The 24,805-nt window shown below is 40.0% G+C and overlaps 2 protein-coding genes across 5 annotated transcripts in view; one reads left to right on the top strand and one right to left on the bottom strand.

Moving 5' to 3' along the window:
* Positions 1 to 23,878, bottom strand: part of AP4S1 (adaptor related protein complex 4 subunit sigma 1) — a 46,283-nt gene extending 22,405 nt beyond the window's left edge. The window contains exon 1 of one of the 3 annotated variants that reach the window (XM_075192228.1): positions 23,730 to 23,878. The gene's annotated coding sequence lies outside the window, so the exon portion shown is untranslated. The remainder of the gene's footprint in view (positions 1 to 23,729) is intronic. The other 2 variants (XM_075192227.1, XM_075192226.1) reach the window with 2 other exon arrangements.
* Positions 23,879 to 23,930: 52 nt separating this feature from the next.
* Positions 23,931 to 24,805, top strand: part of STRN3 (striatin 3) — a 61,609-nt gene continuing 60,734 nt past the window's right edge. For both annotated transcript variants that reach the window (XM_075192225.1, XM_075192224.1), the window contains exon 1: positions 23,931 to 24,443. In XM_075192225.1, the coding sequence (XP_075048326.1) occupies positions 24,219 to 24,443 (225 nt within the window). In that variant the 5' untranslated portion in view covers positions 23,931 to 24,218. The remainder of the gene's footprint in view (positions 24,444 to 24,805) is intronic.

Raw genomic sequence — 24,805 nt, 5'->3', positions numbered from 1 at the left:
AAAGAGACAATGGAGCCTCTAATGCATATGCAGGCCACAAAGTTTACAGAAGCAATTAAAGAACTGGCGAATCAGATAGCAGCCACAAATAAGCAGGTCAGCATCAATGAACAACGCAATGGCGAACCAATGCAGGATGTATCATCTTTGTCACAGCAAGTCGCATCACTGCGCAAGGACCATAAATAGATGCTTAATAAAATCGATGACCTCAAAAATAGATCAAGACGTAACAATCTGTGACTGGTAGGGATGCCAGAGACTGTTAAGGGGCCGGCCTTGATTCAATTTCTTAAAGATGATCTACCAGCAATTCTCAAAATCACGAAAGATGTGAAAGATCTAGAAATTGAAAGAGCTCATCGTTTGGGTCCAACTAGGGACAATTTGGCTAAGAGACCACGTACAGTCATCTTCAAATGTTTACATTATATACATAAATTCCGCTTCTGGTCTGATGCAAAGCAAGTGGGGAAGATTATGTGGCAAGAAAAACAACTTATGCTGTTCCAAGATTACTCATCTGAGGTGTCGAGGGCACGTAAAGAAATGTCACTTATCTGTACACGTCTAGTGAAAGAAGGAAAGACATTTGCTCTCATGTATCCAGCAAAATTGCGTCTGTTCATTGGGAAAGATTTCAAAGATTTCAACACCGCGGAAGATGCGCAAGCATATCTGGATGAAGAGGAAGCCGAAAGACAGACTTTATCTAGAGATGAGTAAATTCTTGAGCTGAGTTAGGTGACCTAGAGAGAGGAGTATAATGCTTGTCGAAGTCAGCAAATTGGATAAAGTCATTTCAATTAATATCGAGCAAACTTGGTTGTCTTTGTCCGAAAATATGCGTAGAGCACGCTACGGCGTGGAAGGGCGTATCCAGCCGCAACACGTGGCAATAATAGTTTTTACACGAACACACACATTTGTAATTAGTACATATTAATTGTAGTTGCAACACATAGTTATTTATGTCAAAATATAGCAGTATTTATGTTTAAGATTATAAGTTATATACATGTTAGTGAAACTCAAGGTTCAGGTTGCAGGAACTGCATTCGCTGAAGAGATCGCACATAGCATACTCTAGTTATTGATGTTAGGGAATAAATGATTAAGTGATGCCAACTGTAAAATGCTAGTTGAACTGGATTCTTGGCGGGAAAGTTGGAGCACATCCCCTGGAGAGATTACCCCCACCTTTGGATATTATGGTTTGAACTGGCCTATGACCTGCAGTACACTGGACCTTCCTGAAGCCTGGACCAATAGAAGCAAGCCACATCATCTGCATTGTTTTACTGTATTTCTGACTGCATATAAGCAGGAGCTCTGAGCTTAGTGACCAGTGTTTCCTTGACCACAGCCTTCAGACCTGAATAACTGTTCACTGGATACAGATCGCCTGCAATAAGTAACGGCTGTATTAATTATTATTTAGCTTGAATTAGTCGGCTACTTTTGGATAATAAATTACTTTGTGCTTTAGAAACACAAATCGAGATTCGACAATCGTTATTGGATAGCGACAAAACGTGCATAACAATTTGGGGGCTTGCGGCGGAAGTTACGCTACCGGACGATGCACAAGGCCTATGGATTTCGGTTCCTCAACAAAGGGTGGATTGACGCGTCATATATGGGTAAGAACGCAACGTGTTCAAAACCTGTTTTTCATTCTGAGTTGTGAATCCGAATGTCCGATTTTGCATAATCTAAAAGGAGCGCTAACTTGAATCTAGGGACAAAAGAGAAAACTGTTTCTTTTTACTGTCATTTTTGCGTTAAATGTATTGCATTGCTTAGCGTATGTGTACTTCCTGCTTAGCGTATGTGTACTTCCGGTAGATTTGCCACGTGTTTAAACAATCATTTTGATAGTTTGTTATACATGGAGGAAGATAAAACCTTAACAGATGAGGGTAATCAAGAAAATATTCAGCAAATTGTCTCACATTTAGCCATCTATTTTCCAGTAGTAGTAAATTGGAGTAAGGTTTTCACCATTAAACAAAAAGATAGTGAAACTGCATTGGACTACTTTACTAGAGCTCTGGCAGCGATAACACGGCTTACTGGGATATCAGACATAAGTAAGGATCCACATCACAGGGAGGTGGCTGTAGGGATATTAATGGATGGTCTCAGGGAAAATTTAAAGACAAGGGTACAAACCTCATTACCTAATTGGAGAGGCATCTCAGTAGATTCCCTTAGAGAGTCTGCTCTGGCGCATGGCAAAAATATTTTTAGAAAGAAGGAAGAGAAGAGTGATAGGTTAATGACGGTAAGTATACAGGCTCTAGAGAGAATACATACACGACCACCAGCATACAACCCACATAACAGGAAACCTAGAATATTGAGATGTTTCAATTGCAATGAAGAAGGACATGTTAGGAAGGATTGTAAGAAGGAAAGAGGAGGGTCACATAGATATCCACCAAGGAGAAATTCACATAGGATAGAAGAGAACACACACCTACCCTTGCATGTTATAGCAGCAAATATTGCACGGGGAAGCGATATCAGAAATAGGGGTCAGGTCATACCTGTAGTCTACAACCAGTGAGGTTAACTAAGAGTCGGAGGGAAGAACCTACAATGATAGTTGACATAGCTGGTAGAAAACAAACTTTTCTAGATACAGGGGCGGCCAGATCAGTGATAACTTCTCCTTTTAATCTACAGGTGACTAGTAAAACTATTCCAGCTATGGGGGTAACGGGGAGAGTGTTGCATTACCCTTTTACTAAACCCATAGAAGTTACTATCGGGCCTCTGCATACCAAGCATTCGTTTCTCTTGGATGCAGCAGCTCCTACTAACTTGCTGGGAAGGGACTTGTTATGCAAAATGGGATGTGTCATATACTGTACCCCTGATGGTGTATTCCTAGATATACCAGAAAAGGTTGCGCATGAGGTACAGGATATATTGGACACCCCACAAAGGTTAATGTTGCACTCCATCGTTATAGAACAAAGTCCATCTCAGGTAAAGGGGATGTTGCTGGAAATACCGGGTTACCTATGGACCAAAGATGGACAAGACACTGGATTGATGGCAAATGTAGCTCCTGTGATAGTAAATCTAAAACGTGGTAGGATAGCTCCAAAAATCCCACAGTATCCATTAAAACCCGAGGTGGAATTAGGGGTATATCCCGTTATTGAGAGGATGTTGCAACAAGGGATTTCAATTCGTACATCCAGCACAGCCAATAGTCCCATTTTCCCTGTGAAGAAGAGTGGGGGGAGGGGCTATAGATTAGTCTAGGACTTAAGGGGAATTAATAAAGTTGTTGAGAGCCAATTCCCCTTAGTGCCTAATCCAGCTGTCATCCTCATGCAGATTCCACCGTCTGCTAGTCACTTTACTGTCATTGACCTGTGTTCTGCCTTCTTCTCAGTCCCTCTTCACCCTGACTGCCAATACCTTTTTGCATTCTCCTAAAGGGGGGGGGGGTGCAATATATGTGGACTAGACTGCCCCAGGGGTTTATTGACAGCACAGTAATTCCTCCCAAGCCTTACATGACTGTTTACAATTCTTTCAACCAAGCAATGGGTCTGCTCTGATTAAATATGTGGACGATTTGTTGTTGTGCTCTGATTCTTTTAGGTCATGTTTACATGATACTAAATTGCTGTTACTCCATCTCTCGCAAACAGAACATAAGGTGGCAAAGGACAAGTTACAGCTATGTCAGACTAAGGTTAAATACTTAGGATACTGTCTCAACCAGGGGCTAAGACACTTAACGACCGACAGAATTGAGGCCATACAACACATGACTCTGCCGCAGAGCCAGAAGCAAATCCGTATCTTCTTGGCGATGTGTGGATACTGTAGATCATAGATCCCAGGTTTTTCTGTTCTGGCATTACCACTGCAGGAGCTAGTCTCTTCCTCAAAACCAGAACGTGTCCTACACACAGAGGAATCAGAGCAAGCGTTCTTTAATCTTAAAGATAGTCTGACTAGAGCACCTGCATTGGGAATACCTGATTACGAAAAGCCCTTTGAACTATATGGAAGCTGGTGGTTGTGCAGCAGGTGTCCTCGCTCAGAAACATGGTGACGCTAACAGACCGGTAGCATACTACAGTGCACAGTGCACAATTGGACACTCCCAACATATCTAAGAAGTCTAAGAAGTGTAGCAGCAACAGATCTTCTGGTAAGAGCGAGGACGTAGTATTAGGACATGATTCAACTGTCTATACACCCCATGCAGTATCAGCTCAAACCAGACATGTCTCTTCAGCTAGATTCACAAAGTGGGAACTAGCTCTGATGGCACCCTCAAACATCACCATCAAACGATGTAGCACCTTAAATCCAGCTACATACCTTTCATATGTGTCTCGAGAGACACAAAGGGTGGGAGGTGAGGAGACCCTGGTTGATGAAGAGTTTTGCAAGAGTACTGATACGCATGATTGTATGGAATATCTGAACCAGACCTTTACTGCAAGGCCCGACATACGCGACACCCCCTTAGAAAATGTAAATTTTACGTTTTATACAGATGGGAGTTGTCATAGACAGACAGAGACGGGAGAACTATGTACTGGTTATGCTGTTGTAGCCGATCAGGACGTTGTAGAAGCTGGACCCCTTGGCCCACCTCACACAGCTCAAGTGGCCGAACTAGTAGCATTAAGGAGAGCGTGTGAGTTGGCAAAGGGTAAGTCAGCTAATTATATATATATATATATATATATATATATATATATATATATATATATATATATATATATATATATACACATACACATACATACACACTGACTCTAGGTACGCCTTCAGGGTATTGCACGATTTCGGGGCCCTTTGACATCTTATAAACTTTACGACAGCAGCAGGCACGCCAGTGGCACACTCACAACACATAAAAGGACTTTTGACAGCGATACAGTTACCCAAGACAGTAGCCGTCATAAAATGTAAAGCCCACACTTCTGAAGAAGACCCGGTGTCATTGGGCAACAGCAGGGCGGACGAAGCTGCTAAGTGGGCAGCAGGGCAACCTATGACTGTATCGACCGAGACTATGATGGTTTTTCAGACATTAGACATGCAGAAATTAATTGAAATGCAAGATTTGTGTTCCCTACAGGAAAAGGCGGTCTGGAAGGCGAAGGGATATGGTCAAGAGTCCTCAGGACTCTGGAGAGATGGACAAGGTAAGCCTGCTGCTCCCAGAACATACTACCCAAGCCTGGCGGAGGCAGCACAAGGTCTGACTCATCTGGGTAAGGAAGGTATGTGCAAATTAGTAAGAGCGTACTGGTGTGCACCTGGTTTTTCTTCTCAGGCCGGTAAGAAGACTATGTCATGTCTTACTTGTTTGAGAAAAAACGTCGGGAAAGCTATACCAACTGAGCCATCTCATATCCCTCCTACAGACGGACCTTTTCAGGTAATACAAATTGACTATATCCAATTACTAACACATATTTGAGATTCCTGCAAGGTGGTATGTATTGATGTGTTTTCCAGGTGGGTAGAAGCATATCCAACAGCCACTAATACTGCTGTGTTCACTGCAAAGAAAATTGTTCAGGAATTTGTGTGTAGGTACAGTATCCCTAGAATCATAGAAAGTGATAGGGGTACCCACTTTACTGATGATATCTTCCAGAACATGTGTAAGCTCATGGGAATCAGTAGCAGACTTAACATCCCTTATCCACCACAAGCCAGTGGTAAGGTGGAATGAGTAAATGGTACTATTAAGAATAAGATTGGTAAGATAATGGCTGAAACAGGGTCGGCGTGGCCTGAAGCTTTGCCACTCGTCCTTCATAGCATCCGAACCACTCCCAGAGCTTGTCTTAATCTGTCCCCTTTTGAGATATTGTTCGGCCGGCAACCTCATTTGATCGTAAGTCCACAAGACGACTTGAAGTGTAATAATGAAGTGACTGAGCGATATCTTATAAAAATGAGCAGACAGCTAAAGCAACAACAACAAAAACTAAAAATGCTATCACCTGGTATGCCAGAGAGGAATTGTGATGATGTTGAACCTGGGGAATATGTTATGATCCGCAATTTCTTACGCTCAGGTTGTTTAACAGACCGTTGAGAAGGCCCGTACCAAGTGCTGCTGACCAGTACCACATCACTGAAGGTTGCAGAAGGAGACACTTGGGGTCCATTCTACCCACTGCAGGAAAGTCAGTAACCCGGAGAAAGTGCGAGATACTGAGACTGACGACACCAATCTGTCACTCGTAAACCCGTTCCGGGAGACCTAAAGCCTGCAGTCAAGACACCTGAGCCAAAGACGTTGCCCCAAAACTATCTTTCCAGTGATGGAGTGGCGATTTTTGTTTTTCTTTTGTTCCAGGATTTTTCTTGTTTTTACTTTTTATAGGACACTCTATTTTTGTGAAGGAGGATGGAAGACAGAAGCAGGATCTGGTAGTAATACCGATGAGATGGATGTCGAGGAAAAGTTATTAGAATACCCAGAGCAGCCCATTATCAAGCTTGGTCCAGGGGTTATGAAAAGGTCTGCTAGCCCTGGAAATCGGAGACAGTGTGAGGAGGTATTGTCTGATGAATATTGTATTTGTAAGTACTGTGTCTTCCTAGTTGAAGAGAAGTGCATCCAGCAATGCCAGTCCAATAATAATCTGGACATGGGTGGGCATCCTCTGGAGGATTATCACTCCTTAGTGGGTAAGGTTTTAAACCAAACTGAGTGCTGGGTGTGCTCTCATGTGCCTCAGGGACAGCATAACATAGGACTAGTGCCGTTCCCACTAAACATCTCTGAGGTCCTCGAATTAAGGGGAGGGAGGTCCATACAAGGGAAGTACAATAACACTAGGTCCCCTAGTCTGAAGCTTCGACAATACTCCTTAGACAGGTCTTTACTGTGCCTAAACATCTCACATGCAAAACGTCTGGAGAATTGGGAAGCGGACCTATCAGATCAGACAATGGCTCGCCACACTCATTTTGGAGGGAGACTTACAAGGTCACCAATAGGCAGGAATGTTGATGGACACCATAAATTAGGACGTGTAACCAAACATAAGAAAGTATCCATTGGGAAGGTCTCTATAGGTAATTGTAAGAATTTTATCCATGCCGACACGTGTTTTGAACAAATAGAGACACTAGGCATGGGTAGTTTTGTCAAAACCTTATGTGATATAATTAATGGACATACTGTTCCTTATGTTCTCCCAGATGACGTGTACTTTGTTTGTGGGAGAAAAGCTTATTCCTGGGTGACTCCGAGTTCCAACTGTTTGTGTTTCTTAGGTAAACTGGTTCCTGAAATCATGACTATTACTCATGAAGAAATGGTTGGTATTCACAAGACTACATTACCACCATACATACACACACAGTTTGAACACCGTGGCAAAAGAAATAGAATTCCTGGTGAGGAACCCATAGCTACAAAATTGATTAGTGAAACCTCTGGTTTTCAAGTTATGGTTGCTCTAGATCTCACCAGGACCGCTCGGGGAACTTTAAATTTTAAGTACATTTAAGATCTAGCTAAATTGATAGACAATATCACCGAGATGTATGATGACACTTTCAGGTATACTGGAAGGGAGCTACAAGCGTACAAGGAGTTAGTGCAACATAGGCTGGTACTGAATTATCTCACCTCTATTACTGGTGGATATTGTGTGACATTGGCCACCCAGTTTGGTGTCAAATGTTGCACGTACATCACCAATAATACAGATGACCCCAAGGAAGTTACAGACCGAAAGATGGATGAAATTCTGCAACTGAAATGGAAATTTTGAAAAAAACATAATTCTTCGTTGTATGAGGTCAGGGAAAAGGTGGCAGGTTGGTTCTCATGGTTGAACCCTGTAAAATGGTTCTCTGATCTAGGGGAGTGGGTGCAGGAAATGGTTGCTAGCGTAGGTAAGCTCCTTCTCCTTATAGTTGGTGTCATATTAGTAATTGGCGTTTGTCAAATGTGTTCCTACTGTGTTGAAATGTGGAAAGCAGTCTTCTGAGGGAAAAACTGAAAACTGGACTGAAATGGTGGTGAGGGATACTGAGATCATGGTCTGTGAAGAAGTGTTGTACAATCCTGAACTTGAAACTGTGATTTTTTGATAGTTTATTACACTATCAAAGGGTGGAGCTGTCGAAGTCAGCAAATTGGATAAAGTAATTTCAATTAATATCGAGCAAACTTGGTTGTCTTTGTCTGAAAATATGCATAGAGCATGCTACGGCGTGGAAGGGCGTATCCAGCTGCAACACGTGGCAATAATAGTTTTTACACACATTTACACAAACACATACACATTTGTAATTAGTACACCTTAATTGTAGTTGCAACACATAGTTATTTATGTTAAAATATAGCAGTATTTATGTTTAAGATTATAAGTTATATACATGTTAGTGAAACTCAAGGTTCAGGTTGCAGGAACTGCATTCGCTGAAGAGATTGCACATAGCATACTCTAGTTATTGATGTTAGGGAATAAATGATTAAAGTGATGCCAACTGTAAAATGCTAATAGACTAGTTGAAACTGGATTCTTGGCGGGAAACTCGGAGAACATCCCCTGGAGAAATGACCCCCACCTTTGGATATTATGGTTTGAACTGGCCAATGACCTTTAGTACACTGGACCTTCCTGAAGCCTGGACCAATAGAAGCAAGCCACATCATCTGCATTGCTTTACTGTATTTCTGACTGCATATAAGCAGGAGCTCTGAGCTTAGTGACCAGTCTTTCCTTGACCACAGCCTTCAGACCTGAATAACTGTTCACTGGATCCAGATCGCCTGCGATAAGTAACGGCTGTACTAATTATTATTTTGCTTGAATTAGTCGGCTACTTTTGGATAATAAATTACTTTGTGCTTTGGAAACACAAATCGAGATTCGACAATCGTTATTGGATAGCGACAAAACGTGCATAACATGCTAATATATTTATGTCTCTGATTCAAATGTTTTTTTTTTGGATTGACTTTATCGAAATCTACTGCTTAAATATAGTGTGGAAAGGTATTGTGCAAACCTTTAGCAGGTCTGAGGGTGACGTGATCTTAACAAAAGAAGATCAGCTCTTTTCCCTTAAGTAGTTATTAAAATACCCAAAATGGGTCAAAAGCTGTTATGTGGAATACTGTGAGAGACGTTACTTAGCTACTAAGTTGTGGTGTATTTATCTAAGTATTATGCTTGTAGAAAAAAATCACAATATCTAATGTTTAATGGCTAATGTTAGCTGTGGGTTTTGATGCAAATATCAAAAGTTTTGGGTTAATAATATCTGTCATAGGTTGTGACCTACCGGGGACTGTTTTATTGATGTCTCTATTCGGTCAAAACATTCTGTTCAAATTATACATAAGGTTGAAATATTGCTGCCCTCAAAAAGAGGGTTATGGTTGTAATTGTTTGTTCTTTTTTATAATTTATATATCTTTTGTTTGCCCCTCTATCCTTACTCCCTCTCCGATACACCATGTGCACTCCATCTGTGCTGATTCCAAAATGACAATGTATCTAAGCAATGTTATACTACTAACGATAGCTTGACTTTGAGAGTGATGGTTATTTATCGGCAAGTATCACACTTATAACAATAGAGTAGAATGCAGGATGTCTTGAAATTTTGCTCCTGGAATGTTCATGGCATAAATTCACCAATGAAATGGAGAAAGATTTTAACATACCTGATTAAGATGAATGCAGATGTAACGTATTTACAGGAAACACATCTCACAGATCAAGAGCATAAAAAATTAAGCATGTTGAGACAGCAGGTGGTGGCTTACACATCTTAAACAAGTCTAGAGGAGTGGCCATATTATTGCGCAAAGGTCTTCCCATTACTATTCATGCTAAACAAATAGATATAGAAGGACGTTTTATATTGCTTGAGGCCACTATAGCTGGGGTCAAATATTTGTTATGCAATATCTATGCACCAACAGCATATCATAAAGCCTTCTATTTAAAAATTGTCAATAAGCTGTATTTCTATGTAGATTCCCGGATAATTAAAGACTTTAATATTGTGTCTTCAAATATATTAGATACACAGAGTAAGGCGCAAGGTCAGCCGCATAGATATAAGGTTGGAGTGGGGTATATGGTGCAGCAACTGCAGCTAACAGATATATGGCGTCTGTTACATCCGACTGATCTAGATTATACATATCATTCACCAATATAGAATACCCTATCTAGGATAGATTATTTCTTACTTTTAAATTCACTGACTGGCCGGGGTTCTGCGGTGGACATAGAGCCTATTAGTCTATCAGATCATGCCCCTATTTGGTTTTCTTTAAAAACGAACTCAAGTGTAGGTAATTATAGGCAGTGGCGGTTCCCACCGAGTTTAGCGTCATCCCAACAATTCATACATAAATTGGAAGCAGCCTGGGCAATATACGTGCAAAATAATGACCCTATATTATTTTGGCAAACAGCTAAGGCAGTTTTGAGAGGAGATATCATGTCTTATGCTGCAAAATTGAATAAAGATCAGTCGGAAGCTTATTTGACTTTGCAGAGGGAACTTAGAGCAGCATTTAAGAAACATAAGGCGCAGTTTAACGAAAAAATAATTCATTTTGATAATATAATAACGCAAGTGGGGAATAAGCATAGAAAGAACGGTAGATATCAATTCTATAATTATGGTAACAAAATCAGCAGGTTACTTTCTAACCTCCTACATGGCACTAGGTCTTCTACTTTACTTGCTTCCCTAAGGGAGGATTCGGGGAATCTTAAGCATTCCAGTGAAGAAATACTGATAATACTAAGGACCTTTTATGAGGAACTTTATTCCCCTGAGAAACCTAATTTGGAAAATAAAGCTAATTATTATTCCCAGATATGCTTGCCGCAGATATCCGAACAGCAGGCTGATAGTTGATAGCTCCCATTTCGGAAGAAGTAGTTGCTGCTGTTAAACATCTAAAGTCTAATAAGTCACCTGGCCCTGATGGACTGATGGGAACATTTTATAAAATTCTCATTCCTCGAATTTCCAATGCCTTACAAAAAAATTTCAATGCTATAATTTCTAAGAAAATTTTACCCCTGCATTTTAATACCGCAAGTCTGAAGGTATTACCCAAACCTGGAAGGCATGTGGAAGTGCCTGGTTCATACAGGCCAGTATCCCTTCTGAATACAGACTAGAAATTACTGACGAAATTTCTTGCGGAGCGTTTGATGGGGATATCGCTTGATATATCCACAAAGATCAAATGGGATTTATCTGGGGGAGAAACGCAGTTTCTAATATTAGAAAAGTAGTTACTGTGCTCCAGTAGTGGGAAACTGGTGAAGAGGACCCAACACTCTTATTATCATTAGATGCCGAAAAAAGCTTTTGATATGGTAGGTTGGGACTATTTGTATGAAGCCCTCCAGAGGTTTGGTTTATTAATAATATACAAACAATATTTACAAATCCACTAACTCATATTAATGTTAATGGTTGTTTATCGCTACCCTTTTCCATCCACAGAGAAACCCAACAAGGGTGTCTGCTGTCACCTTTATTATTCACATTAGTATTAGAGCCTTTAGTGGTAGCACTTAGAGAGAACTGTCAATTCTCAGGAATTAAGGTGGGGAAAGAAAAAGTAAAATTATTTGCAGATGATATGCTGCTTTTCATATCAAAACCATCCATCTCTGTTCAAATAATCCTGGACACAATAACAAATTTTAGCTTGTTTACAGGGTATAAAATTAATTTCCAAGAGTCAGAGGCGCTCCTATTAGGGAAAAATAAATTAGTACCAACGGTTCTTGGAACGTTTTGGGTGGTGCAGTCAACACTTAAATATTTGGGTCTCCAGATAACTTCTTCGCCACAACATCTTTATCAATATAATTTTATGCCCATTATTGGTAAGATACAGATGCAACTATACAATTGGAAACATCTTAAAGTATCACTGTTGGGAAGAGTAGCTATTATTAAGAGTATAATCTTCCCCAACTTGACGTATCCAATGCAAATGCTACCTATCGCCATAAGTAGGGTTGATGCCTTGAAGTGTACCGCCCTTTTTACCAAATTTATATGGCAAAAGAAACCCAAAATAACAAGACATAGATTAATACTATCTAAACAAAAAGGTGGGCTGAGCTTTCAGGATATTTTGGTTTTTAACAGGACAGCAATGTTCAGATATATTTCAGATTGGCTACTAGGGCTGGAACACTTCACAAATAGGACATTGGAGGAGGATAGTTTTTCCCCATATGCGCTAGCTGCGCTTATCCATATACCAAAAGGTGATATGCCAGCTAATATGTTACAAAATATATTATTTAAAGACATTCACATATACAGCATGGCAAGCAATTAGTAAAAAACTGAATGGTAACCCAAAATTTACCAAATATCTCCCATTATGGGGGAATCCAGAGTTTACCCCTTCATTGACCAACCAAATGTATAAAGTCTGGAAAGAAAAGGGTATACTGCTAGTGAAAGATGTTTTCGATCCAGGAGGGGCAATGCTTACTTTTTAGCAATTGCAAGAGACACACTTGCTCTCACATGCCCATTTTTACCTGTATTTGTAGGTTCATCATTATATTTCAGGTAAGCAAAAATTAGTAACACCAAATTAGGACCCTGCAATGATAAATCTAGAATGTCTATTGGGTTTCTCCCGTATACATAAATTCAGAATTAGATATTTATATTCAGCTCTAATAGATACAAATATTGCTTGTTTGGTCTAAGATCTGGGAGTCGTGTGTGCGGGACATTCCAGAGTTAAGATCTTCAGAGGAGGTGTTGGCACATACAGCACAAGTTATGAAGGCTTTAGTTTCAGCTAGACTCCGGGAAGTGCATTAAAAGACAATAAATAGGGCATGTATGTCACAGACTCAGAGGAAGTATCTGGGGGAGACAGAGACTGGGCTATGTCCAAAGTGTAAAATTCATGAAGATAATTTAATACATAACTTTTGGAAGTGTACGAAAATTGAGAGTTTTTGGAATAAATTGGCGTCTTTCTTAAATTTTACCTTCAATATGCATGTACAACCACACCTCAAGGCTTTGTTATTTGCCTCCTTTGATGTCTGGAAAGATCAACTACCAAGTCCTCGGATTATACCCTTGCTCACAGATATGGTCAGTATAGCAAGAAAAACTATATATCCCCAACGGTTACAGAAGTTAAGTCGGAGCTGTTGGAGACTCTATACTTTGATAGATGGGCCACATTTTCAGACTTGGAGAAGGGTGTGGAGGAGTTTCATGCTAAATGGGGTGTATACATTGAAACCCTAGAGTCACATTTGCAAACCCAAATAATGTAAATTTTTTAAGACACAAATTGGTCTTTATTGAGGCGGCTTTAGAGCCGTCTGTAGATGAGAAAGATACATTTACAGGTTGCTCAGTTGGTGGAACTGTTTGGAACTGTCTCGAAAAGAACACATAGTAACATATTAACATAGTTGATGAGGTTCAAAAAAGACACCAGTCCATCTAGTTCAACCTATTTTGGATCTCCTGCGATCCTGCACCTATATTTGAAATTGATCCAGAGTAAGCAACCGCCAACCTTTTTCAATTGTGAAAATCCCCCCAGACTCAATATTGCAGTCCTATTTTTACCCTATATCCACTACAATCCTTCATTTTAATTAACGGTCATATCCCTGGATACACCTTTCTGCTAAAAAATTGTCTAACCCTTTCTTAAACATATCTATTGAATCTGCCATCACAACCTTCCCTGGCAATGAATTCCATATCTTGACTGCCCTTACTGTAAAGAATCCCTTCCTTTGCTGGTTGTGAAATTTCCTCTCCTCTAACCTTAGGGGGTGAGCACGTGTCCTGTGTATAGTCCTTGGGGTAAAAAGTTCCCATGAAAGTTCTCTGTATTGACCCCTAATGTATTTGTACATAGTAATCATATTTCCCCTTAGACGCCTCTTTTCTAAAGTAAACATGCCTAAACTGGCTAACCTTTCCTCATAACTTAATGACTCCATACCCTTTATCAATTTTGTCGCCCTTCTCTGAACCCTTTCTAGTTCCAAATTATCTTTTTTATAGAGTGGTGCCCAGAACTGTACTGCATATTCAAGATGAGGTCTTACCAATGATTTATACAGCGGCAAAATTACACTGTCTTCCCTTGCATCTATGCCCCTTTTAAGCATGCCAATACTTTGTTTGCCCTTGCAGCTGCTGCTTGACATTGAGCACTATTGCTAAGTCTACTGTCTATGAGCACTCCCAAATCCTTTTCCATTATAGATTCTCCTAAATTAATTCCATTTAATTTATAGATTGCGTTCTTGTTTTTGATCCCTGAATGCATAAACTTACATTTATCTGTGTTAAACCTCGTATTCCATTTGGCCGCCCAATCCTCCAGTTAACTTAAGTCCCTCTGTAGAGAAGCTACATCTTGCTCTGATTTTATTACCTTACAGAGTTTAGTGTCATCTGCAAAAATAGAAACTTTACTCTCTAAACCATCACCAAGGTCATTAATAAATATATTAAAAAGGAGTGGCCCCAGCACGGAACCTTGAGGTACTCCACTTAAGACTTTGACCAATTAGAAAATGTTCCATTTATCACAACTCTCTGTTCCCTATTCTCTAACCAGTTTTCGATCCAAGTACAAATGTTGATTCCTAGACCCAGTTACCTTATTTTGTAAACCAACCTCTTGTGTGGCACTGTATCAAAGGTCTTTGCAAAATCTAAGTAGACCACATCTACTGTGCTGCCCTGGTGTAAGTTCCCACTAACTTCCTCATAGAAAACTAATTAGATTGGTTTGACATGACCTATCCCTCACAAATTCATGTTGATTCCCACTAATAATTTTATTGCGTACCAAGTAATCCTGAATACTATCCCTTAAAATACCTTCCAGTACCGCCACTTTCATAGTGTTGTTAAAGATAGTCTTCTATCCTGACCCCTCTCCACATTTGAAGCCCTCTGTTTATGCCAATCTTCAACCAAAGGGCTAATTTCAACGCTCTACTACGAACTTGCCCCTCCCTCTGCAACCTCTAGGGCCTCTCACGAACTGGGAGCGGGACCTTGGTGAGGAGCTTTCGGAGGAGGAATGGTCTGACATTTACGAAAACGCTGCTTCTAGTTCCATCTGCGTTAGAATCAAGGAGAACGTCTACAAAGTGCTATACCGATGGTACTATGTGCCTTCGCGTCTATCCAGAATTCTCCATGACTCATCCGATCGGTGTTGGCAAGGGTGCTCCCAGGAAGGCACATTCCTCCACATATGGTGGTCGTGTCCAAAATTATCAGGCTTCTGGGTTGAGATTAGAGGCCTGATTAGTGCAATTCTTCAGGTGGACATTTCCTGGAACCCAAATTCTTTCTACTCCCTTTGGGGGCTCCCTCGGCATCCCGACACCAGAACAAACTGATTAGGCACATTGTTTCGGCAGCTACTTGCCAAATAGCGGCAGACTGGCGTATGCAATCCCCTCCCTCCATGCAGTCCATAATCAATAGAGTCTGGCAGACTCAACGGATGGAGTATATGACCAGCATTATTCGGAACACTTCAAGAGCTTTCACCAAGGTTTCAGGCGTGCCCACCCTTTACATAACCCAGTTCTAATACCTCACCTCTTTCTTGGACTTCTCTCCTTTTACAGTGGATCTAGTCACCTCTTACCTTTCTTCCTTTTCTTCTTTTTCTCTCACTCCTCTCTTTCTCTATACCCTCTTTTTCTTTCTCTCCTCTCTCATTAAAAACTTGGGGTCATTCCCTGCTACTACATTTAAAGGTTCGTTTGACTAAGTGTTTCGCTGGATCTGAGCTGAGCAATGATTTGATCACTTTTTGTCTATTTCTTTCAACTGTATTCTTTTTGTCAAACGTCTCTTATTGTTATACTGACCTTGCAAAATAAAACTTTAATATTTTTTTTTTTTTTAGAATATTGCACCAATTATTTAAGGCCAGTTTCTGTAACAAGCTTGTGCAGTACTGCATGTATACCTACTGGGGGCTCTGTGTACTTGATTACTTTGGGTATATGTAGTGCCCTGTACTAGCAGATGTCAAGGCTCCTAAGTTCTAATTACTCTTATCTGCAGCTACACCAGTTTCTCACCTGCTGTGTTTATATGCTCAAGTTTGCAAACCTTCCTTGCTGGATGATTGTCGCACCTTCCAGACAAGTCTTTGCCATCCTGCTATGATCTTCCAGCTTTGCCCACTGTTCCTACTCTGTACTGCCTCTATACAGAATTCTGTTTGAGTTCCTCAATCCTGTTTAGTAGCCTAATCTGTTATGCACTTAGTTCAGTCTTGTGCTTCTGGTCCCAATACCCCTTCCTATCTGCCTTGTCCTGTTTGTCTCGCAAGTCGACTGTTCTGCCCTGGTTATTATCTCTTCTGGTTTGCCTCTGATGACTGCTGTTTTTTTTTTTTCTTTCTGTTGTTCATTTGTGCTTCTGGTGTTTTATTATGTTCATTAAAGTGCTTGTGTCCCGTTGTTTAAAAAAAATAAATAAAAAAAAATACCTTCCAGTAGTTTCCCCACTATTGATGTCAGGCTTTCAGGTCTATAATTCCCTGGTTGTGATCTCGTCCCCTTTTTAAACAACGGCACCACATCTGCTATTTGCCAATTCCTTGGTACTGAGCCTGAGAAGATTGAATCTCTGAAAATTAAGAATAGTGGTCTAGCTATTTCCGAGTTTAACTGCATAAGGACCCTTGGGTGTATGCCACCTGGACCTGGAGCTTTATTTATCTTAATAAGAAGATGCTGTGTTAACCAGTTCTCAATTTGGGTCATCTTATATTGTGATTTGTAGCTGGAAGCAAGGGGTGATCTGAGCTTTGTCCGATAAAAACATGACTGATGTTACCAAATCATAAATATAATCTAGCTGGAAACTTGTGTGTAAGGCTAAAGGCCGATGGCGAGCTCACACAATTTAGTTTAATTTGGTGTTAGGGAGCTCTCTCAAGGTCATAAATTTTGTAAAAATGCTTAGACTAAGTTGTCTAATATAAGAGTGTTTGGATTCGGAGATGTATCCTATGTCATTTCCTTCCCCCTTCCCCTTCCTATTATTATTTTTTTCTTATTTTGTTTTCTTTAATGTTCCCCTTCCCTCCCATTCCGTTTAATTGAAAATGTATTTGTACAGTACCTTGGTGATTTATTTGAAAATATATGTACATTTTGAAATTTTTGTACAATAAACAGTTTAAAAAACAAAAACTGGTGAATTTGCAAATGGAAGCTGCAAAAGCAACTATACAGCGTGTTAGACCCAGAACAAGGGGAAATATATGTCCTGACAGAAGTAACAGATCAGAAGTGATTTGTTATAACTGCCAGGAGAGGGGGCATATTGCTAAATATTGCAGGAAACCTAGGAAACAAAGGGATAGGGTGAGGCCAGATCAAATAAGAACTTCCCAAGACAATATTGATTGAGGGTATCCAGCAGTTCCTGTGCCCATATGTCCAGTATTGAGAACAGATGTAAAGGACCCCACTGTAAAAATGACAATTAAGGATAATAAGCATGAAGTTCTGATTGATAAAGGAGTTGCAAGATCAGTGTTAAAAAATGAAGTTGTATTACCAACTACTAGCAAATTTGTTAATGCAGTGGGAGTCGCTGGACAAGTTATTTTTTTTAAAAGAAACAGAGCCAGTTACAGTCACTTTAGGTCCTATCACAGACACATATTCTTTTTTATTGGCAGCAAATGTTCCTTCTAATTTATTGGTAGAGATTTGTTGTGTAAATTAGGGTGTTCAATATTTTGTACTCCTGATGGAGTGTTTTTCGACATTCCTGAGAAAAATAGACATGAAGTGCAGCTAGCTCTTGACATGAATGATAATATGCCTTATCACGACACATGAGATTCAGCCCCTATGATGCTACCAACCAAGGATAAACAAAACGGTAGATGACATGCTAGAACGTGTACCTAGTCAGTTGTGGACTACAGAAGCAAACGAAACTGGGAAAATGAAAGTTATCCCAATCTTTGTTCAATTAAAGCCACATGTAAGACTTCCCTCATTGCCTCAGTATCCTTTAAGGCCAGAAGCTGAGCAAGGTATTTTCCCTGTAATACAATCGTTATTACAGCAAGGTGTTTTGATTAAAACCCAAAGTCCATGTAACAGTCCGGTCTACCCCATAAAGAAGAGTGGTGGGCGGGGCTATAGGCTAGTTCAAGATCTAAGTGCTATTAATGCGGTAGTTGAACCCTTACATCCAGTTGTTCCAAATTCTGTAACAAGTCTTATGCAAATATCACCAGAAGCCCAGGTCTTCTCAGTCATTTATGTTCTGTTTACTTTTGTATTCCTATACATGAGGATAGTCAATATTTGTTTGCATTTACCTATCAGGGTGAACAATACACCTGGAATAGGGCTCCTTCAGGTTTTGTAAATAGTGGTACTATATTCAGCAAAGCCCCAGCAGCTGATTTAAAGACTTTGATGTTTTCACAAGGGAGCACACTCATTCAATATGTAGATGATTTGTTGTTATGCTCTGATTCTTTAGAGGCATAACTTTCAGACAATGGCGAGCTAACTTATTTGGCTTATTCAGGACATATGGTGTCAAAGGATAAAATGTTGTTGTGCAGTCCACAGGTCTTATATATATATATATATATATATCTAATATATAAATGCTTAGTGGCGTCTGTGTGTGGAAAAAAACAACTAAGTTGCAGCGCCACCTGCTGGGCAGTTATACACTGACCTACTAAATTCTTAGTGTGTGTGGGAAAAAAATTCAAAAAGGGCTGAAATTTGGTAGGGCTCAAACTCATTTTTGTGAGGTAATTTTACCTCATGAACACACATGTGTAGAGGCGTGCGTTAGTGTGTGTGTGTTTGTGTGTGTGTGTGTGTGTGTGTATGTATGTGGAAAAAACTATTTTCTCAGAAAGGGCTCATCCAATTGACCTGAAATTTGGTATACTGACATTATTTGACAAAAAAATTAGAATAGTCAAGTCAGTTAACTTCCATCATCCCCCCTTCCCCCCGTGGGAGGGGTAGTAAAGGCTAAATTTACGAGTTGAGGGGTCAAACTCATTTTTGTGAGGTAATTTTACCTCACGAAAACACATTAAAAAGGCCGCTTGCGTCAAGAACTAACGCTCTTCCCCTGATGAGGCCTGGGCTATGGACCAAATGCATGACAAGAACATTTTTAAGACCTTAAGTAGCTTTATTTGACTAGAATGCATGAGTATCATGCACGGGTTAACTTGTATATATATATATATATATATATATATATATATATATATAGGACACTGTTTAACTTAAAGAAAAATACATTTATCCCCAGATCACATACAAGCCATTCATGATTTAACTTTGACAATGAATAAAAAGAAATTGCGCGGATTCCTTGGTTGTGCAGGAATCTGTAGATATTTTATATCAAACTATTCAAGTTTAGCTGCCCCTTTGTATGATCTTACAACTGATGCTGTTAAAGAACCTTTCATTCACACTGATATTACCAAAACTTGTTTTGAACTGCTTAAACAATAACTCTTGATGGCCCCTGCATTAGGTATACCAAATTATGAGTTATCATTCACTTTCTTTTGTCATGAACATTCAGGTCATGCTGCTGGTGTTTAAATACACCCCCATGGTAATACCCCCAGACCTGTTGCATATTACAGTAAACAACTTGATCCAGTGGCTAGAGGGCTCCCAAATTGTTTAAAATCAGTCATGGCCACTGCTGTGTTAGTAGACAAATGCGCTGATATTGTTTTGGGAAATCCACTTACAGTACAAGTCCCACATACAGTAGCTGCACTTTTAAATTGCCATATGACTAGACATGTTACAAATGCCAGACTAACAAAATGGGAATTGATTCTTCTTATGGCTCCAAATATTACACTTGTCAGATGCAAGGTTTTAAACCCTTCAACCCTGTTGCCCACTGCTTCTGATATTGAATCGTGTAAGATTCAGAGAGAGGAGGGAGATATATTTGGATACAGATGATAATGATTTGGCATTAAGTGATTCAGATTAACCCATGCAGGTAAGACTGCTATGCAGAATATGGTCCAAATGTATTAGTATGCACCTGTATTTTCAGCCACAGCTGCCAGGTACTGTGCTTCATGTATTATCTGTCTAGAGAGGAATGCAGGGAAGGCAGTAAAAACAATACCTAATCACCTGCCACCAACTGACGTCCCGTGTCAAATAATTCAAATTGATTTCATCCAACTTCTTAAGTGTAGGATGTTAAAATATGTATTAGTACGTGTTGATCAATTCTCTGGATGGGTTGAGGGTTACGCAGTTGCAAAAGTCACCACCAATGTTACAGCTAAAAAGATTGCACAAGAATTTGTATGTAGATATGGCATACCACAGGTAATTTTTTCTGATTGAGGTACTCATTTTACTGCACTTGTTTTTAAGCAAATGTATAAAACAACAACTTCACACGCCATATTGACCCCAATCTAGTGGGAAAGTTGAAAGATACAATGAAATTATTAAAAATAAACTGTCTAAGATATTCAAGGAGACAGGAATACAATGGCCTGAAGCATTACCAATAGTTTTACATGCTATCAGATGAACCCCTCGAGGGCCTCTCAATTTATCACCATATGAAATTTTGTTTGAAAAAATTCCTAATTTGACTCCGGATTGCAATACCAGTCAAAGCCAAGTTAATGATGTAACTGTTAACTACACTCTATCGTTTACTAAACAGTTGAGAGAGATTCAAGCTGCTGTGATAGGCACACATTCATTTCCGATTGACGGAGCCTGTCATAATCTGCATCCTGGAGATTGGGTGATAAGAAGTTTCTTGAGTTCTGGTTTGTTGACTGATCGATGGGAAGGTCTATATCTCATGTTATTGACAACGCCAACCTCAGTAAAGGTCAAAGAGAAAAGCATTTGGATACATGCTTGCCATTGTAAAAAGGCAACCGATCCTGATCAAGTAAAAAGATAATTATCACCTTTATTTTATAAGTAAGGGATATTTCTGAGACCATAATAATGTCTCAGCCCTTACAAAGGCAAGACACTCTCCCCTTGATGAAGTTAGGGGATGAGAGTCTTATGAAGAAGAAAAAGAACTGGTATTCAGAGTTGATAGGTCCTTAACCAAATTTGAAATTATGGTCATTGCTATTTGTTTTAACACTAATGATATTTTCTATTGGTATTTTTCTGGAACTGTACCTTTACAGCCCTGTAAATGGAAAACAGAACAATAATGTAACAGCCTCGGAAAAGAGAGGTAAAAGAGAAACTACATCACATTAGCATTGCAATGATTTATCTCCAATTCAAGCATGTATTTGTAAATATTGTAAGTGTCATTCAGAAAGACAATGTGTACAATGGTGCTCGGATGACCTACATTTTTTAAGTGATCAAAATCCTATAGATGTGTTTCATCAATTGATAGGAAAGAAGCTTAATACCAGTGAGTGTTGGGTTTGTACTCAAGAATCTCGTAGACACATTAATGTTGGTCTTATACCATTTCCCATAACTGAAAGTAAATTAGGTGACAAGAAATGTGGTAAGAAGACTAAGGGGGAGTATAGTACTAACATGCCACCACATATAAAGATGATAAAATGTTATAATGTGATACATGAAAATATTACATGTTATCATAAAACTGCTAATCTTACAATTCAGCAGAAGGGAGTAAATTATAATGTACCGAAAATATATTTAGGAGCGATTAAAGAATGTTTGAGGATTGTACAGTTTAACAACTTAAATTTAATTGAAGAACTGATCAATTTAACATTGAGTGGAAATGTAAATAGGTGGACGAGACATTCTGTTAATTGGACCACTTGTAAATTGGGCTATGAAACTGCTCATACTTTAATGTCGGATATACCATATACCTGAGAATTTGTATTTCATATGTGAAAGGCGAGCATATAAATGTCTACCTCCAAATTATGAAGGTATATGTTATATTGGAGAATTAATTCCTAGTACAATTGTTATGGAACATAAGAATCATATTGACATGATCACTCAGAATATAAACCATAGAACAAGGAGATCTATAAAAAATATAAGTGCTAAATATAAACATTTTTAAAATAGAACATTCAGCTAAAGTAAAAGTAGGTTTTAAAAACTATTTCACTCATGGACATATTGGATATTTAAACAATATTGAGCCAATTGAAAAAATAGCTGATTTCTTGGATAACATTACAGAAATCTATGATGACACTTTTAGATGTTTCCAAAGCTTTCAAGCTTACACAACTGAATTAATACAACATAGGTTAATATTAGATTATTTAACTGCACAAAGCAGTGGATATTGTCCCACCTTAGAACCTGTTCATGGAGTTCATTGCTGCACTTATGTGACCAATGTAACTGACAATCCAAAGGAAGAAATAGATACATTTATGTTAAATATAGCACAAATATATATGTATGTAAAAAAAAAAAGAGATTATATATATAATCACTTTTTTTTTTACATATATATATATATATATATATATATATATACCTATATCTATATATTTATAGGGGCCCCCTTAACTTACCTTAAGTCCGATCCCCTTCTCTTCTTTTTACCGCGCCGCTGAGTCTCTTCTGCGCTCTTCCGTGCTGTGGTTGCAGTGATTGCTGGATGTGACATCACACCCAGCATTCACTGTGAGCACAGCACGGAAGAGGGGACCAGGGAGGGAGCCGGATCGCTGCTGACGTGACCGCAAGGCAAGTATTTTCATTTTTATTTTTTTTCAGGACTTTTTTATTTTTTTACAGCGCTGCCTCGGATGGGCCCCCTTGCCTGCAGGGCCCCCGGGCAAATGCCCATTGTGCCCAATGGAAGAGACGGCACTGCAAACACAGACAGGCGTTTCGCTATGTATAATTAAAGTATCCTGGATTATAATGTTCTAACAATCCACCTATAATGATTACAATATAGCAACATTATTTACCCTGAGAATACCAACAAATTAAGGGGTTAACCGCTTAGAGTGTTAATAGTCAGTTATCTTCAATATATGTATCTACCATTATAGGTATTTTGAGACATATTAATGGGTTTTGATTTTTTTATGTAATTAAATGCACTCTATTCCAATTGTGCTGGGCAATTACATAATTTAACCAATTTTATTTCCTTTATATATTGATCCAGTCTCCTGGTGGAACTCTCTTTGGTTTGTATCTATTGGTTTATATATTTGAGGGATTGGTAGCCCTTGGGCAGGGAGCGACAGAAGGCTGTTAATTGGATAATCTCAAGTTATTTTTATTTGATGACTAGAAGCGCTTTACAGTTACTTTTTTGTACGAGTGTGTAACTGAAGACTTGCTAAGAGCGTCAGCACTTTCAGTTTAAAAGTGAGTGTGAGATAATGTTTTAGAGATTTCAGTCATTTACAGATATACCATTTCACATCTACATGTCACACAGGTGGGTCAGATGGAGACATGTCAAACCTATTTACATCTTGAAACTTTTGATTTTTGATTAATGCTCGTATGCGCTCAATATTAATAGTGGTCCATATTTTCTAATTGCAACCATTAGTGGGAGAAACAACGGCTAAAGACATCTCTTGCAGGGCTGCTTCTCTAAACCTAGATAGCTAAAGCAATTAAATTGCATTTTATCAGCACACACAGCTAGATTACCTTATATTTGTATGTAATGAGTGGGACCGTGTTTGGAGGCCGGTGATGTCACTGTCAGGTTGCCCAGTGCGGTGCCGGAAGAATCTCCCTACTAAAGGGAACGGCTAAATCAGTGACGTCACCAGACAGGAGCGCGTCATGAGGCAGTCCAAGGGAGGAGGGAAGTCATGTGACACAAGTTGCCTTTGTGACGTCAGTTCACAGGTCCCGCGCATGCGCAGTTAGCTGTCAAGCGGGAGGCGGTGAACGAGGCCGGTTACCCAGAGTGCCCCGCGGACTTAACCGGGCCCGGGGGGTCGAAAGATGGCGGCCGTCAGTAATGTGATTGGGCGGAGATTATAGAACAGATAGCCGCTGTCTACCCGGGGGTTGGGTAACGAGGCCGTACCTTCCCCCCTTTTTCTTGACCGGAGCTGGTTCCTCACGTGACCCAAACCGGGCACCGCTTCTTCAGCACCCGAATCACCGGCGCCCCGGGCCAGTCACAAGATGGAGGATCTCCCGGCGGCCGGTGGAATGGCTGCTTCGGCAAGGCCCCAGCTTGGGGGTCCTGGCCAGGCCCAAGCACAGGGAGTCCCTTCGGAGCAGGGCTGTGAGCTCCCAGCACGGCCGCCTCAGTACACCATCCCGGGGATTCTACACTACATCCAGCACGAGTGGGCCCGCTTCGAGATGGAGAGAGCGCACTGGGAAGTGGAGAGAGCCGAGCTGCAGGTGAGAGTGATGGGAGATAGCAGGAAACCTGGGCCTGGGGTATAGGATACTGTGGTATGGTGTATTCCCCCGGTATGATCGGTGGAGAGTAACGGGGGGACAATAGAGTGACTCTAAAACATGACAGGAAGCTGGGCTCAGTTTGGTCACTCTAGATGCCATCGTTGTGATTAATATGGCCTCTGGTACTGAACAGTGTGCCATGTACCAGGTGTACCTCTACCTGAGCATACTCTTCTATAGGTCATATAAAATGCAGGTTAGCTCTCCTGTCCATAACACCAGGGTGCTGGGTGAGGATTCATTGACCGTGTCAATACACTTCAGGTGTGTGATCCCTTTGGTGACCTTGGGTTTGTTAT

This window comes from Mixophyes fleayi, chromosome 12, assembly GCF_038048845.1.
Source record: "Mixophyes fleayi isolate aMixFle1 chromosome 12, aMixFle1.hap1, whole genome shotgun sequence".
Lineage (NCBI taxonomy): Eukaryota > Metazoa > Chordata > Amphibia > Anura > Limnodynastidae > Mixophyes > Mixophyes fleayi.
The sequence above is the reverse complement of the archived record's forward strand: the minus strand, read 5'-3'. Positions and strand labels throughout refer to the sequence as shown.